The sequence below is a fragment of the Diorhabda carinulata genome, chromosome 3, assembly GCF_026250575.1.
Source record: "Diorhabda carinulata isolate Delta chromosome 3, icDioCari1.1, whole genome shotgun sequence".
Classification (NCBI taxonomy): domain Eukaryota; kingdom Metazoa; phylum Arthropoda; class Insecta; order Coleoptera; family Chrysomelidae; genus Diorhabda; species Diorhabda carinulata.
The window spans coordinates 36,129,152-36,147,510 of NC_079462.1; the positions used below are offsets into that span (position 1 = coordinate 36,129,152).

The 18,359-nt window shown below is 31.7% G+C and overlaps 1 protein-coding gene across 13 annotated transcripts in view; it reads right to left on the minus strand.

The window, feature by feature from the left end:
- LOC130891019 (serine/threonine-protein phosphatase 2A 56 kDa regulatory subunit delta isoform) overlaps positions 1-18,359 on the minus strand; it is a 28,402-nt gene that overhangs the window by 3,950 nt on the left and 6,093 nt on the right. For 6 of the 13 annotated variants that reach the window (XM_057795483.1, XM_057795482.1, XM_057795486.1 and 3 more), the window contains 6 exons: positions 7,553-7,752; positions 6,286-6,461; positions 4,902-5,163; positions 3,657-3,947; positions 1,563-1,792; positions 273-450 (listed from right to left, as the gene is read on the minus strand). In XM_057795483.1, the coding sequence (XP_057651466.1) occupies positions 273-450; positions 1,563-1,792; positions 3,657-3,947; positions 4,902-5,163; positions 6,286-6,461; positions 7,553-7,752 (1,337 nt within the window). Of the gene's footprint in view, positions 1-272; positions 451-1,363; positions 1,505-1,562; positions 1,793-3,656; positions 3,948-4,901; positions 5,164-6,285; positions 6,462-7,552; positions 7,753-11,003; positions 11,111-11,886; positions 12,101-14,609; positions 15,149-18,359 lie in introns of those variants that run through there. The other 7 variants (XM_057795489.1, XM_057795491.1, XM_057795478.1 and 4 more) reach the window with 6 other exon arrangements.

The window sequence follows — 18,359 nt, forward strand, 5'->3', positions numbered from 1 at the left end:
ACTAATTAGCAACATATTTCCCCACATTCTGCCATTTGATATTATTGTATGTATTTCCAAAATTTTTGTCATCTTATTAAGTTACCATTAACGTGGTTTATTAGGAATCAGCTGAAGCAACAAATTTCATTCTTCGGCAACTATTTTATAAGTTTGCCCTTGGAGAGTGAGGTAATGTAATGTTTTTTCCAGTTTTCCAGTCTGAATAATTTAAATTAAAATTATGTATCAATTTAATTTGATCAATGAAACTTATTAAATGTACCACTTACTTCTGGATCTTCATCTTTCAAGTTATTAATATTTAGGTCTTCATCATTTTCAGGGCTAGTTAATATGCTGTTAATCAAATTATAGTTTCTTGACACACTGTCATATTCGGGTTTTCTTGATGCCAGTACTTCTACTTTATTCCAAAGTTCTTGACGTTGATGCTCTCTTTCTTTTTCTCTAAAATAAATTGGAAATAATGTCAAATAATGTTTCCAAGATTAGAATTTCAAAGATCTAAGCAAAAATGTATGATGGATGATTGTATTTTCGAAATCGTAATATAATCATGACTGGAGCAAATAAATTAATGTTATCTATGAAAGATAGTTCAGTAAACATCTATTATATTGATAAACTCTATGTGTGTATCACATTTTTGAATAATCTGCTTCGTGAGCACAAGAGTGTACTTCAGCCAATCTGTATGCATATGGTATTCCAATGCCTATAAAACATAGGGTGCTCTAGTTCTTGAGTTTTACTGTTAAATATGATAAACAGATAACTGGAGAGCCACATCTTTGATTTAATCAACAAAAACACATAAGGATAGAGAATAAAATAATTAATAAAATCGTTATAAAATTTTTTACCAGTCTTATGGTTCACGAGATATTCAAAACATTTTGACAAAAAACATTTTTATCAAGAATATTTTTTGTTAAAGCAGTCATTAAAAATATGAAATGAACAGTATCTCAATTTTTTTCTTAATTTTGATACCCGAAGATATAACAAATAAAATGAGCTATATTTCATTTAGGTCGATTGAAAAGCTTTCCATCTATTAACAATTAAGTTGTAGCAACAAATTTTACAGACACTTTCTGAAATTATCAGTGACATATTTGTATTGATGTAATTGATCTTCAGTTTACCATAGTAATTGTTTCTTTTGATAATATTTATTCTTTTTAAATAAATTACAATTGGTATTGGGTATTGAAAAGAACTAAGACACACAAAAAATTCTGTTATATCTTCACTTATTTATATTTATAATTTTACACCAGTCACTGCATCTCATCAGTACGAGGTATATGCTCTCATGTTCACACTATCTGAACCAAATATGACAAAAAATCGAGTATTGCAAAATGAAACAATTTAATATTTCATATTTCAAAGTATAATTCAAATATCATTAAATAGATATGACATCTGTTTGAAAATAAGTCAAAATAATCAGAAATAAAACTGATCACTTCCGCATTGTCTTTCCATTCAAAAACTGAAAAAATTTGTTTTAAAAATCTATATTGTAAAAAGAAAAATGATATAATTCTTACTTTTGTCTTTCTTGCCGATACTGTTGAGTGCAATCATCAAATAATTTCTGATCCATTTCCATGAACAGCTTCAAAGCGTTATAAATAAGCCCGTGAATAGTCTTGTTCCAATGAGTCTTAGAATTTCTGTACAAACTTGGAAACATTATGGGTAGAATCTTTACAACATTCTCTGATACCAAAGACATCACATATTCGTTATTCCAGTAATATAACGCACGTTCTGCCACCTAGATAAATTATAATCAATATCACAGAGCACAAAATCAAATACAAATAGGAAATATTATATGAAAACTAATAAGGATTATAAAGAATAAAGACATATGGCTACATTAATGTGGTTCAGGTTAAATTTTAATTCATAATAATAAATTTGTGCAATAATCATTTAATAATAACTAGTGTGGTGAGGATCCAGTAAAACAGTTGGATTTATTCAAATTCAACATATAGTTTGGTCTATAAAAATTTAACAAATTCTATTCGAGTTAAATTAATTGCTCCTTCCAAAATTTTTGTTCAACACTGTATAAGGAGAGATAATCGTTAATAAAAGAAAAAATACCATTTAAGACATTTTATATTTAGAATAAACGATTTTACTTAGAGTATGCTAGGCTGTGTCATACAAGAAATGAAAATAAGCTGAAATCTCCAAATTATAAAATCAGTGATCATAGTAGGGTGGTTTTCATTAATTTTATTTGTCTTGGGTAGCAAAATATTTAGCATAGAGAATAATGGAAAAGTCATTCAGTATTTTAAAAAATTACACAACAAAATCAAAACTTTATATAATTAGCATGCCATTGGCAAATGAATAATCAAATATTTGAATTTGTTGTGGTACAAATATTATTGTTTAACTTGCAAAGGATTTTGCATACTGTTGTTAATTGATTTCTTTATGATTGCAAGGTCGAAGATATGCGGATATGAATGTATAATTGTGGCAGTACAAACATCGAAGTGGCTAAACCATTTTTTGAGGAAAAATGGAGTCTATTTATTTATTTATATCGATCAATTAAATATATTGTAATACAACCACTTATTCCAGAAATTAAAGTTTACAATTTTCTAACGAAAATGTTAATGTTATATTAAAATTCCAAATGCCAAATTGCTTCCCTCCCTCTTGACTTACTCTGCTTTTAAAGCCAATTAGAATAGGTCTTTCAAACCCTAGAAACAGAATAGCACTCCAGAATAATCATAGCTGTGAGATCATATACACAAATGCCAAGTTATAAGACAAAGAAGAATCACCACACCAATTACATTATACTGCCATCTCCTTAGTGATTCCTTCTGAAATGATTAAACACTACTGGCAAGGCTCCAATTACTTGTAGAATTCATTCCTCTCCACCTTAAACCTACAGCATGCACTCATGGTTCCACACGATCTCAGTGGGTTTTATTTTTAGACATCCAAGCTTACGACAATCCACTATGTTTTTCTCAATAGGCTTATGGTTGCCTTTCGAGGTATCTGACCCAAAGTCCTATTCATTTGTATTTTTATCAGACTTGACTATACTAGAACCAGTGATTTCTTTACTCGTCAAATAAATATAAACACAACCACTTCTCCTGAAGTTGGTCGAGTTTATTGAGGCGGTTCATTTGAACAACGAGACTCCTGTGCTATCGTTGGCGAAGCTATATATGGAGTTTGCAGTTTTGTCGAGTATATCGTTGATAAACAAGAGAAAGAGAGTCCGTGACAAGATGCATCCCTGAGGAACACCAGCGTTGACCTTAAATCTTTCAGAGGTGTGTCCTTCCATAGAGACCTGGATGGATGGATGAAGCTACTAGAGCAGTATTGATGATCGCTGATGATGCCAGCAGACTCGTCATTTCAATATTTGATTGTTAACAACTTTCTCAATGACCTTGGCAATGGTTGGGCATTTCTTCAATACAATTGGTTCGACGCCAGTGGCTTTATTTATGTCTCAGTCTTTGAGCTTTTGCCACATCTTGGTATAGAATTTCTATTTCCGTTAATGATGAACCAACTCCAGGCAGGCTGGGTAGTAGTTTTTCCCTGCTTAAAAGAAGTAACTACTTTTGTAAACTTACTTGAAAGTGTGGAGAGCTGACACATTTTGATAACTGTCGAAACAAAGGTACCATCACTTTTTGGAATTCTGCTGGTTCTATAACATCCAGTATCTCTTCAAGTTCATTAAGGAACATCACTTCCTTCGGACTGTGGGTCTTTGGCCAATACTTCAACAAACTTTGGATTACAGATTGAGTGAGAGACGCATCCTTCTCTAAAAACTGAACTACGCAGTAGGCCAGTTGAGCATGGTATACCGAGAGGCTTTTTACTTTATGTAAAGGCATTAATGCTCTCAATAAAAATAGCTAAAACATATTGAAAAATAATTTTCTATTACAAATACTGAAAAATATGTGAATAGCTCTTTGAGTAATGAATTTGTAACAATAATTTTATTAGAATAGAACTATTAAAAATTTGATTTCATCATTACTTTTAGTTTCTACTTGACGTTTCAACAAAAAGTACAAGATTTTTTTTATTTGTCAATTAATAATTTTCGCAGTATATATTGTTGATATCTCTTCTATGATACTAGTTATAGAAAAACCTTGGTAATAAAATTCGAGGTACCATAAACAATAAAGAGACACATTTTCTAAATAAAACATGATGAAAGTTAATTATAATTTGAACAAAGGAATAATCAAGCCTGGACAAAAGACTGCACATATTGCAAAGAGGTAAGAAAAAAAATTGATTGTCTTGTGTGTTCTAATAGACAGCTGAAACTTCATACATATGGGTAATTGTTTTGAAAGTTATCACACTTTAAGAAATCTTAAGCTCTAAAATTAATGTTATTCTTTTACAATATAATTTAGAAAATATTTCTTCATTGAAATGCTGGGAAATAAATGTTTTGTTTTATTGCAAAGACTCCATGTTTCTTCTACATTACAGATATGTACTTGTAACTAATGTAGTGCTGGAGTTATTGGTAACCTCTATGAGTTATTAGGCTGGAATGCAAAGAGTTAATATTAAACTAAGTAGCCAGATTCCTTTCACCCATAACTAGATAATATCGAAAACACAAAAATAAACAAAATATTTTGAGCATACTTCTAATGCGTACTGTGACCAAAAATGAGAAAAGCGGACATTTCAGGTATATTTTCTTGCACCCCCTTAAACACTTGACAATTTGGACTTTCGACCAGGTTTTCATTCCATCTGTCCCACTGTGCTTCGGGACATTTCTTGTTAGTTCTCCTTCTGACTATCTAAGACAAACAAAAGTTATACTACATATTTACCTTATGTTCATCTTTTAATGGCAACGCAAATCCATTTATGATAGATCCCAGAATTTCTAATAATTCGGCTATGCCGTTGTGATGTTCGGTTTCATAAATAAACCTATAAAACACATTGCTTATTTGCTTTCGAATAAAAGCTCTAAGGCCCAAAAATTTGCCATATATTCTATGTAGTGTAGTCTTGAGTAAATCTCTCTCCCTCGGATCTTCCGAATCGAACAGATCTAATAATTGTAATACAAATTTTTGGTCTATATATCTGTAAAAAGAATGATATGTAAAGTAATGGTACAATATGTAGATGATTATTTATACAAGGTGTATAAAAGTTCAAGACCATAAAATATATTCAAAAATAAGGGCACTTCTTTATGTATAATGTTTTTCTAAAACTGAATAATAAGGAAGGACTTTTTAAAAGTGTGAACTGAAAATCTTATTTTTTCAAATATCTCTAAATAATGTCAAGCATGTGGTGAGATTGTAAACGAGGTTGGAGAAATTATGTTAAAAGACAGAACAGATCGATAAAAAACAGAAATCAAACACATAGATCTATAGGCAGACTTCTAGAAAAATGGTTGGAGTTGGAGCTCAGCGTTTCAAGAAGAACTAAGGAGCAGGCTGAATATTCAGTATTGAACAGGACAGATTTCTATTTAATGAAAAAGAAAAGAAGATATTTTCAAAATCAGGATACTGACAGAAAACAAGAAAACAAGAAAATATATACAAAAATTAACTACATATTAAATAAAACAATAATGGGATGCAAAAATAAAGATAAGGATTGAAAATGAGCGTACAGAGTGTTTCTAAATTCAGGAGGCGATTGCTTGAATGAAATTAACATGGGTTTTTCCTATAACAAAATTTTCTCAGCCCAACCCTTTCCGAGATATCACCCTTTGGTGACCTATTTTTTTTTCTAAAATGTCAGTATTGCTAGAAACTTGAAATTCAGTAATTTTCGTGCACTCGCAAAGGACTAACTATGGATATTTCTTCCATATTCATGTTATAATATACGGGGGTAAAATTAGCAGCCCTTACTTAATTTCATATCAAAAATGTTTTTGGTTTGTGTTATTTGTGCAGATTTATTTTCCACTTCCAATCTTATAGATTTTGGAGCTGAGCTGTCAGAGTTGCTGTAAAAAATGACTGTATTATCACAAATGTTCCTGTTAAAATATTTTCTGTCATCGAAGAATCTGATATATATAGTAAATAAAATAGTGATCCTGGAACACTGCCCTATGGTACCATAGACTTGATCCAGAAAGTGTCTGAGTCTTCTCCGTTAATATTGACCTGTCTATTTGTTGAGTAAAAGTTGAAGTAAGATTAAAAAATATGTACATGTTTTTTGTTAACTTACCGTTTTGCAAGATTTGGTTGAAAGTCAGGTGCTTCGAGTACCCTAAGAAAGAGTTCATAAACGAGTTGTAAGTGGGGCCAGGCAGCCTCGAGCGTTGGTTCATCTTCTTCGGGATCAAATTCGGCACCATTGGGGTTCGAAGATGGGGGAAGAGTCCGAAAGAGGTTGACAGCAAACTAAAATATTCATTATTATGTTAGATTATGTCCGATAAAACAAACATTGAATATACATAACATACACTCATTAACATGATTTGAAGACATTATACAATTATACATAATATGGTTTATAAACGTTTAGAAGATGAATGAAGATACACAGTCACGACTACTTAAATACTGTTTATACCACCACTACACCAATACTCACAATTATACTGTCTGACGCGCGTTTCGATAACCAAATTACCATCTTCAGAGACAGAAGGTAAACTTAAACCTAATCACTTGACTTACCCGTTTTATTTCTAAATTTTCCTACGATTTGCTCTGATACAAAAGGAACGGAAGGAATAGTTAGCAGAGTAGGTTTTAAATTGGTTTATAAATCCAACAATATATTAAAACAATTGTTGGGCAATCCTAAGAATAAAATACCAACTTTGGAAAAGAGTGGAATATATGAAATTAGCTGTGATGGTTGTGACCGAAAGTATATTGGGCAGACTAAGAGATTCGTTATGGTCCGGTTTAAAGAGCACATAGCTCATTTGAAATATGGACGGACCGGTAAATCAGGTATTGCCGATCACAATCATAACAAATATTAATAATGAAAAATTGTTGAAAAATGTGTCCAATAATGAATTATTGGATGCATTTGAAAGCATTGAAATTGTAAGATCTAAGAACAGTTTAAATAGGGACAAAGGGCCAATTCTTTACAGCTCACTCTATAGTTTAGTAGTCAAGGAATGAATGTAAATGTAAAGATTCCTGGAATCAATTTTCGCGGGAGAAAGTTTATTGGGTAAGTCGAGTGACTAGATTTTAGTTTACTCTCAGTCTCTGAAGACGATAATTTGGTTATCGAAACAGTGTAATTCTAAGTGTTGGTGTAAACAGTGTATTCAGTATGAATATCGTCAACGGTTCCAGAAATTCCAACTTAGTAACCATTTCTCAAACTAATTTCAAAACTGACAATGATTATGATAAAGTTTAATGTCGGATTTGAGCATTATAAATTCGTTTTGTTCAGTGGGTCCATCACTGACTCTGAAACCATTGACTGAAGAATTTTATAAAAATCTATTAAATATTACCATATTTACAGCTTCTCCGTACACGTTGTCAGATATTACACCCTTTTGTGTCGTGACATATTCTACCATTTCATGGAGAGCGGTCCTTTTAACTTCTTTCCATTTCAAATCCGAAAGTGGATCAGATGCGAAATCAAATAAAACACAACACTGCCTAAGCTTTTGTATGAAAAGTTCTTCCCTTTGGTCTGAAGGTGCATCTAAAAAGCAATAATATTTCATGAGTATTATACAAATCTGTTATTCAACAAATGTTTGTAGATAAGACGAGAGCTCATCCCTTTACTCTGCTCCCGATCCCCTAAAGCTTATCGAAATGAATATGTTCAATCTCTGAGAACTACTGATTTACCGCATATCCGAGGAAAATCGTTTACCACCGAAATTGTACTTCAAGTTTAAGAAAAAGTCTGTGATGTAGCAGATGCTCAACTAATTCTAAGGTTACCTGAGCAATTGCGGAGTTGTGATCGAGTGCGTTATCCTGATGTTAGAACACTTTTGCGCCACTTCCCTTGGCGTTTTTCTTTCATCGCCTTTAATAATTTTGGAAGTGAATTGACATAACGAGTACCTGTAATTGTGACTCCCTTCTGCAGGTAATTTACTAAAGTTACGCATCAGCATCTCAAAATATAGTTACCATGATCTTCCTTGTCGAAGATTACATCTTCAATATTTTAGCCAGCGATGAACCTCGATGTTACTACTCTTCACTCTGCATTTTGATCTCGACAATATAGTGATTGATTCATTCATCCATTGTTACTAACCTTTTCTTTGGCTTGTCTATACCGCATTGAAAGACGACCGCGAATGTCTTCCGAATTTGTTTGTGTTTATCTATCGTGGTAACTACGTCCAGCTCGCAGTAAGTATATAACCACATGGTATGATAAATCACTATCTTTAACTATTTGTCTAATATCCGCACGTCTCTCTCGCAACACGATATCATGGGCTTCTTCAACATGACAACATCATTAACTTCACATAAAGAATTTTTGAAGTAAATATCAGAAAATGCTAAGTTCGGTTATCAATTTAATATTCTGCATTGGTGATGGTATAATTTTAGTACAGACAAATTAGGCGATTTTGAGCTAAAACCTTAAATTAAATTGGACGATTTTTTCATTTTTTGGATTCTGGGAGGTTTTGGGATATTGAATAAGAAGTCTAGCAACTCTTAACAAAATTACGGGCACGGATTTTCGAAATTTTGAAACGCGAATAACTCGAAAACTATGAGGAATTCGAAAAACTGCCGAAACAAAAAGTGTAGAGTACCAAATTCTCTACAAAAAACTATCCATGGTATTTCTTCATAACTTCAAAATTTTTATCTTAAAATGAGTTTATAGACTCAAAAATATTTTGAAACGCGAATAACTCGACAAAAAGTGCTGGAGAAAAAATGTACAGCACAAAATTCTCTACAGATTGGTCTTCAAGCACTTTTTCCTAACCTCAAAATTTGAAACTAAGAAGTAGTTCATGTGTGTTATATACATGAAAATATTGATGATAACACAAACGACAAATCTCTCGTTGGATTTGCTTGTTTATATGGCGAGTGATGAAATATATCCATTGAAACTTCAAGTACTTATATGGCCAATATAACATTTTTGAAAATTTCTCAAGTCGAAAATTATGCTAGATTACCCAAGTAGAAAATAGGGATTCTAACCATCATGTTGCATTTTGATTTTTTGAAAACGAAGTGGCAGAGATAAGAGTGTAACTGAGAAAGGTACATAAAATAAAATACGACAAGTAGTTGGCGTCAATATTTTGATCTTGAAAAACATTTTAATTTGAACCTTTTATAGTTTGATTGTTCTAAAATTTTAATTTGTGTTGATTATATAAGAACTATTTCTGTTGTTTATTTTTAATTAATATATCTATTGATATTACTTTTATAGCGTTTATTGTAAAATTAATAGACAATAGTAAAAAACGAGAAATATAACAACATCGATTATTTTCTTAAGAAGTATTATTAATTGATTTTTTAATTAAAAATCGATTTTTTTATGTACAATAATGTCACATTACTACACCATATGATTACTGGACGTGCTAAATCGTAAGTTATTTAGGATATTTGTAAAAATTGAAATATTGCGATTTTTTTTAAACTAAATAAAAGTATATTATATTATATTTTTTTTGAGTGGCAACAATAAACTCTATAGAACTTTGATAAACCTTCACGGTATGTTTTTATTGGAAGCAATGCAGAAAACCTAAAATTTTTAGCACTAGCCGCCACTGTCCCCTGGTATATTAACAATAAAATATTTTCTTTTATCTATAAATTTTATGCTGTTGTACATTCTAGAGATAAAACAAATTATCTAATCAGCAAATGTGTTACTAGTTAGCATATTTATGCGTTATTAAATATTGCAATGCATTGCAGTATCACGTTCCACATTTACTAAATCACAAATATTATTCGATGATCAAAAAGAAAAGGAAACCACATTTATTTTTGTAATTTTGATTTATATTATCTACGTTTTCTGATCGATATAATTTTACGCAGTTCCAACTATACATAAATATTAGCCTGTATAAAACAAATATTATAACGTTCTATCTTTTGTACTTGACAATGAAAATAGAATGCAATCGTAAAAAATATAACTACAGAGAGAGTTTGTAATTTCGAATGCTAATGAAAATTTCATTAATTTCCATTTGGAAGGTAATTAAAAGTAACAAAGTTATGAGTAATGTAATCAAACAATTCAATTAAGTTATTGCAGTTAGGGAAATATTTCTAAGGTTTTGTCCATTAACTAGTTTAAAATTTTCTAAACGCGATTGGCGGTTGTGTACAACTTTACACACTGTACTGAAGGACGGATATGAACATTAAATTTTGAATTTATTGCAAATTACAGAATCATATTGTATAAATTATATCGGTAATTCGTGGGTTGCTATACTTAGAAACTAGATACCAAAAACAGATGTTCATCATTAAAAATATCTTTATTGTTCACGACAACAACCACGGCGGACATTACATGCAATTGTTAATCTGGCTTATTTACCAGTTTCGTTAACTTGGACAAGTTAACACTGATGTTGACAAATTAATGCTAGGATATTAATTTAGACCCTATTTACGATTGTTACGAGGGTGAAAAGTTCCCAGCATAACAAAGGAACAAGACATTTTATATCTATAATCATTTTTAATTTTGAACATAGCAACCTTTTTATGTTTATACACTAAGACCCTTCCAAATAACAGATGCCATCTTTCTTCTCAAAATTGACATTTAAGTATGTGACAACATTTTCCTCTGATAAAAATCTCTCTCCTGCAATTGTAATTTCAAGGTAACAGGAAAAAGTTACTGTGTGCTAGATGTGGTAAATACTGTGTGTGGTCAAAATGAAACATTTTAAAAAAATTGCATTTTTCTACCTTCGGTTGTTTGGAAGTTATATGCAGGTTACTTAGGTAAAACTAATACATTCCATTCTTTTACCAATATATAGATAATTGCATTACTGCCGCACCAAAGACTCAAACTGAAAAAAAATTCAATTCTTATCATAAAAAAACATTCACAATCGAAATCGATCAACATAATAAAATCAAGTTTCTTGATGTCACATTATAAAAAAAAATTAAAAAAACAAGAGACCTAAAATGAAGAACATTAAGAAGCATAAACATATATCAAAAGGTCTAAGAAATAAGAAATTATACAAATTCATACAAATCTTATTTCAGACGAAAATACTTGAGGTATAACTTAAAAAATATTTTAACTGTCTACTAAAAGAAGTGCCAATGGCATTAATAAAAATAGACTATAGCAAGAGATAAACCTCCAATTATAACACGGTAGAGATCGAGAGAGACCACGAAAGAGATGGAATGACAATCTAAAGCTAGGATGGGGATAAATATCGAAGAAAAAACAGGCTGTTAATCTATTATGCAATAAAGAAGAAGAAATATTTGACACTTTGACACTTCTCCCAATTAATTATTTGTAAAAACAGTTCTATACCTCTGGAGAGTACCTAATTATACCTATCCTCTGTAATTCTAAAGAAGAACTGAAAAGTTGATGTATTTATCTTTTAATATCTGAAAGAATCGTTTCTGATCGTCACATCATTTTTTATATGCATGTCGCACTAAACACGTAATTTCAGCACGATGAATATTTTTTTAGATGACTCATTTTTTACTAGATTTTAATTTACTGAAATCTACTCATTATTATCCTGTTTCTTTTTAATTCAATACCTTTTATTTTGTTGTTTTATAATATTTTTAAGATATAGGTACATACTTCTTAGCTCTCCAATTTCTGAATGTTGTGATATCACTAACTTGGGCACAATGCCGTATTGTCTCATTTTTATGTCACTGTAAGCGTTTCACATCACTTTCTTGATTAATCGTAGAAAGCGAATTGTACAAATAAAGCTTTTTTGCATTTCTAAGTATTCTCACTAAATTAGCAGAACCGTCGTTGTATCGAATATCGAAAGATTTACGTTTATAGGTTATAGGTCACTGATAAAAAAATAGTAACATAAACGTAGCTAGTAAGGTGAAAATATATGAAAAGTTAATCGAAAAAGAGTGTATTGTTTCTTATAATAATTATTATATTTGAGCAAATAATTAATTTTATAAAATATGTTCGAAAAAATATTTTTCAAATATTACTTTCTGAGTACGTTCATCATTAATAATGTTAAACTTTATGATGGTAATGTCAGATTTGACATATTTGAGTGAGTGTAACCAAATATAAATACTTAACTAGCAACCCTCGTATAGTTTCTAGATATTATACTCTTTAAAGCATTTAGTTTTTGCATTTTATTCCACAAATTGATACATGTATTAACAAAAATGTATTGAATGTAAAAAGTGTAGCATTCGATGTTAATTAGATCGTTTTTTACATCATCCATAATACACATTTTTCTACGTCGGCGTTGTTGTAGAACAAATATGAATTTGTTAATTTTGAATAATAAATTTAGTAGTTTGTTAATTTTTTTGTTTAATTTATTCAAATATTAACATATCTTGATGATAAATAATTCATTTCGTCTTATTCTTGAATAAACTTTAATTTTTCAAGGTTCAGTTAAATACTATAAATACTTCTCAAAACAACGTATTTAGAAACGCTTAAAATACATGGAAGTGGTGTTGCATTTTTAACTGGTATTTGTGTATGCAATAAGAGCTATACGAAAAAAAAATTTAAATACATTTTCCAATATTAAATCTTTTCATCTTTTACCCTGATAACATGTCTGAATAAGGAAATTTTACTTTATCTATGTTTGCAGACGATACTGCCACACTAGTAGTAGCCACAGAGAAGCGACAGAAAAACTACAGTTATCAATTCAAAACACAGACAAGTGGGCAAAAAAGTGGAGGATTACAATAATGTACACTTCAACTGTACCAATAGAGCTCAACCATATATACGAGGATATATTGAAAAATTCTTAGCCTACTATAAATAGAACCAAACAAAATTTCAATGTCAAAATATTTTATTACTCGACATATTCTCCTCTTAATTGTATACATTGATTACAGGGAACAAGCAACGTCTGTAAGCCTTTTCAATCACTTTTTCTTATCTTCTTGGCATGAAGTGAATTAAATTCCGACAAATATTTCCATTTTAATTAAGGTTTTTCCTCACTATTTCAATTGCTTCCTATAGTTCTTGATTTCTGGGACGAAAATCCCTTTTGTAAATTTTTTTAACAACCACCCCCAGAAATGTTTATTGGGATTTTTACCAGGACTCTTTGGCGGCCACGGTAAAGTCTCAATATTGTTTTATCGAAACTATTGTTGAATTATGCGGGCGGTGCGGTAATTATCATGTTGGTAAATAAAATCGCCGTGAGCATTTTGAATATCTCCCACATGAATATTGATGTTTTTTTGCCCTCAGTTATTTACAAGCGAGTTGGGCTTTTCCACACCGTATACACATCAGTATAATATGCTGAGTTCCACGACCCTGACCCTCATATTTTCCTAGTATTTTGCATAATGTAATATACCATCCCGAAAGTCACAAATTGCAGAAACATTGGGCAATGTTCCAAAAAGTTTGGTGTCAAACTTGCGAACGTGCTTTGATTAAACAGAATACTAGTCTGTGAATCCTTGTAAAGAATTTGATGATTATATTTAAAATTCCCTCAAATATATAAATGAAAGATTCTCAACTATCATTTATGCAAGTTAATGATGACTGTATTAAACATAAGATCGAAGAAAATCAATACATTTATTTTATTGTGAACGAAACTACTGTTTTGAGACAGATAAATACAAATATCTATAATTGGATATGGCTTTATTGTTTTTCAAAACAATTGTCTACGCATTTTTTCCATTTCGATTGAGGTACCTCCCAAACGTATGATTTGAACGCGTCAACCGCTTCTTCAGGTGTAGACAAACGTAGACCTCGAAATTTATTTTTGATCTGCGGGAATAAGAAGAAATCATTGGCGGCCGCTCAAGAATTGACCGTTCCACGTTGCTCTAATAGAACAGTGATAGGGAAGTCAAACTGATTCCAAATATGCAATAAAATAGAAGGTGTTTAATTAAAAAAATATGCAAGTTTTTGGAAAAGTTTTTGTAAAATTTTGAATAGTATTAAAATGTGAAGATTGATGATGGCTACAATTCCGCAAATTTTCAAATTGATATCTCAAAGCACAAAGGAGGCTCTGATTTTTATAACAGTAATCAATCACCCTGTATATATATGAGCATGTTTTAAAAAAATTTTTTACATATGAATCTTATGAATGAAGTTATCAAATAAAATTGATATAATTTAGGTTAAATTTCAATTTTTTGAGCTCAAATATCCACAGTTGAAATGTTTACAAATATTAATGAACCATCTTGTATAATTCGTAGAATAGAAACAAAAGTTGTAGACACACTGAATTTCACTAAATATAGATATTTAGTCATTCGGATCTAATTTCAAAAAAAATGATTCACCTTTCAACACAGGAAGGCGTCCCAAAGATTGCATACTACGTATCGCTAACGAATTTTTAATAAAAATCTTATCCGCCACATCAATCGGTCCAATCGCCGATTTTCCGGTCATCGTACTTCCCCAGAAGGATATTTTACATGGAAAGCCGGTGTTTTGTTGTAAATCATAAGCAGCTTTTAGAGAATCTATACTCGCAGAAGCTACAAGATCTAATCCGCTATGGAAAGAAGGCGATTTCGGAATACCTAAAGGACTATTATCCCGACCTCCCATAACATGACCTTGGGCGTAAGTTGAATGAACCATATTCGACACAAATTATTATCAATGATGTTTGTCTGTATCGAACACAACGCCACTCTCCGGCACTCCCGGGAATATAAATTCACTTTGATTTATACATCGCCGATGAAATAATTTTCATTGTCACTAAAACACTAAAGGGGATTTGTTTCGACTGCAAAGACTGAACGGGAAAACGGGGAAATAGCCAAACCTCACAAGAAGACAGGGTTACGAAGACGCAACGTTGCCCAATTGTGCGATGGAAAATGTCTGACATATAACACGTCTACGTATGACATTAAAAATATATAAAATCGGCTTAACCATGCGCCGTAAGGGCAATGGTGCCTTACCCAAAATTTTTAGACCTTTATAATACATTTGTTTAGTTTAACGCATCAGTATTTCTTGTTGAGCCGGAAATAGTCTTCACAATATTATAAGATTAGTAATAAAATGGCGACATTTACATCAACGAAAAGATGTTCCAATAATTCACCACTATTAGTGAATGAAAAACTTATTATTTTAAATGTACACGACTGCATAAAATACGATTAACCGAAATTCTCTACTGTACAAGAAACTGTCGACCGATGTTCCCGAAAGACTGTTCCCGTTTTTAAATTATTGCGGGGGAGAAAGATAGCAGGCCAAGTGGAACCTCCCAAGAAAAGTTCAGCCAGACTAGTAAAAGTCCTTAATGAAGACACCAAAAGTGTAATTCGAAGAAAAGTTTCACTCTTTTTATTTTAAAAAAGAAATACCCACCCTAGCTAAGATTTCAATGGAGCTTGGTCAGGATGACAGTATTCCGTTGATAACTAAAAAATTTTTATGGATCACTTTGAGAAATATGGATTTTGCCTGGGAAAAGCATAACCGTAAAGCACTTTTACTGGAAAGCGATGAAATTGGTTGCTGGCGACGAAAATAATAATAATAATCGTCCATATTGGAAGCGAAGATGGATTTTTAAAAGAAGGTTTGCTAACCTTTCAGTCGTGCCATACGGGAGATTACCACGCGGATATGGATTTGGATGTTTTTGAAGACTATTTTGGTGAAATGATGAAATATATTCCGGCTGATTCAGTAGTAGTTATGGATAACGCAAGTTATCATTCTCGACGCATAAAGAAGACTCCAACTTCATCTTGGAGAAAACAAGAAATTATTGACTGGTTAACCACCAAAAGTATTGAATTTGAAGATTTGATAAAAAAAGAACTATTAGCTACAGCAAATTTACACAAACATCGTTTTATGAAATACGCCGTGGAAGATGTAGCAGAAAAATATAGTGTAACTGTGCTGCGCACACCGCCATATCATTCGGCTGCCTTTTTAGATACCGCCCAGGCATTCGACAAGTCTGGCACGATGGACTATTATACAAAATGAGTATAAACCTCCCGCACAACCTTTTCAAAATCGTAAAATCCTACCTGCAGAACAGAAACAGAAGTTTCACAGAGAAGTGCACTTGGTCCGATCCTCTATCTTATGTACACAGCTGATATTACTACACACAACAACGTAACTACCGCAATATATGCAGATAACACTGCCGCGCTAGTATCTCACCAGGACCCAGCTATGGCCTCTCACATATTGCAGACAAACTTAGACGCTACTTTCTTTTGGCTAAAAACTTAGAGAATAACAGTAAATGAAAATAAATATGTGCGTGTTACATATACCCAGCGGGGAGGAGCCTGTCCAACTGTAATATTAAACGGATATATTCTGGAACAAAAGGAGAGAGCGAAATACCTTGGAAGTTGGATGAGATACCCAAGTTTGGTCTTTCTTGCTCTGTGTTTTATTTATTTTTGTGTTTTCAGTACTACCAAATGGCTGAATTAGAATTAAAGATAAAATGTGTCGTTTTCATCATTATGAATCACATCATTACCAAAAAGAAAGGTAAACAAAGGAGACGTTGTTTGGATTAAGAATCTATATGTGAATAGAACGCCGTAGCCTTCAACAAAATCACAATAATGTCATCAATTTGTAATCAGACGTACAGACTGAACATCAATGCACAACGCATGACGCAATCATTTACATCGTTTCATTATCCGTTTCCCTGCATACATTTTTGCGCCGCATTGTTGTGACATACAACACATGAATTGATGTCAGATGTGTACCCAAATTCACACTTCGTTTCCTTTGTAGAGACAAATTGGAAAAGAAGAGGAGAATATGTTGAGTAATAAAATATTTTGACATTGAAATTTTGTTTAGTTCTATTTATAGTGGGCTAAGAAATTTTCAATATATCCTCGTAAGTTGGTAGTTCTCCATTGAGAAGGTTGTAAGAGTCAGTCATAGTCATCGAAGAACAAGGTTGTTTTAGATATAATTATTGTAACTGCGCATTATGGCGTTGATCTGAGGAGTTTTTCTTAAACCATCATTTTAAAGGGAGTAGACAATTATAGAAATTTTTTCAAGTTTCAATATTGTTGAGTGTAGATTTAGTGCAGAATTCGACTCGAAATGTTTTTTGAAATGTGGCAACAACGTTCAAACGTATGCCGGCAATATGGATTTAGTCGGGGGATGTTGAACGAAATAACGACATGTTGGTATCGTACATGCGTATCAGGAGCACAGAAAATTTCACCTGTTAAACTGTGTAGAAGGCAAGCTCTTCCCAACAAGTGTGGCTTGTAATTCGCTACAAAAAAAAATCTCAAAATTCATAAGCAAAGCATACATGGTTCATCTGTGTCGTTATCAGAAAGAGTAAATATTAGTAAAGAAAAAAGCAGAATCAGAACACGTCGAGTGGGTGGACGAAGAGCACATTGATATAGAAAATCTGAATATAATAAATAATAATATTATGAACGTGAGAAAAATTCTGTTCCAGAAATCTTGAAGAGTGGTTTTACTTATTAATCTAAAATGAGTGTATAACTTAAGATACGCCAAAATCACGTTTAATAATCCGCATTCTAAAATTTACTTATTATTTAATAAGACAAAAAATGTATCATTATATCTCGACAGTCATATAATATGACATTAGATAATTTATTTAGCTTGCAATATTGTTACGTTATCCTAGACAGACAGGGTAGAGTACGATTGTTACGGTAGCTTTACAGACAGGCAGACAGGCCATGAAATTTTGAAATTTCAGCGTTACGTAATTTATGAACAATCCTTAACTGAAAAAATTATTCGGCCAGTCCTCGGATTGGAAATCAGATTTAGATCTATTGGATATACAAATCGCAAATTTAGTTTAAAAATGTTTCTTCAGTAATTTTATTCTTATACAAATATTACACAAATTTTATTTTTCAGTTTTATTATTGGTAAACCCCTTTTTAATTTTTTTGGACTATAATTTATCTCGATTTTTGAAATCTCTACGTCATAATTGATTTGTATGTGAGCTTTTTTTTTGGTATACGTACCTAAAATTTATTTTAATGCTCTAT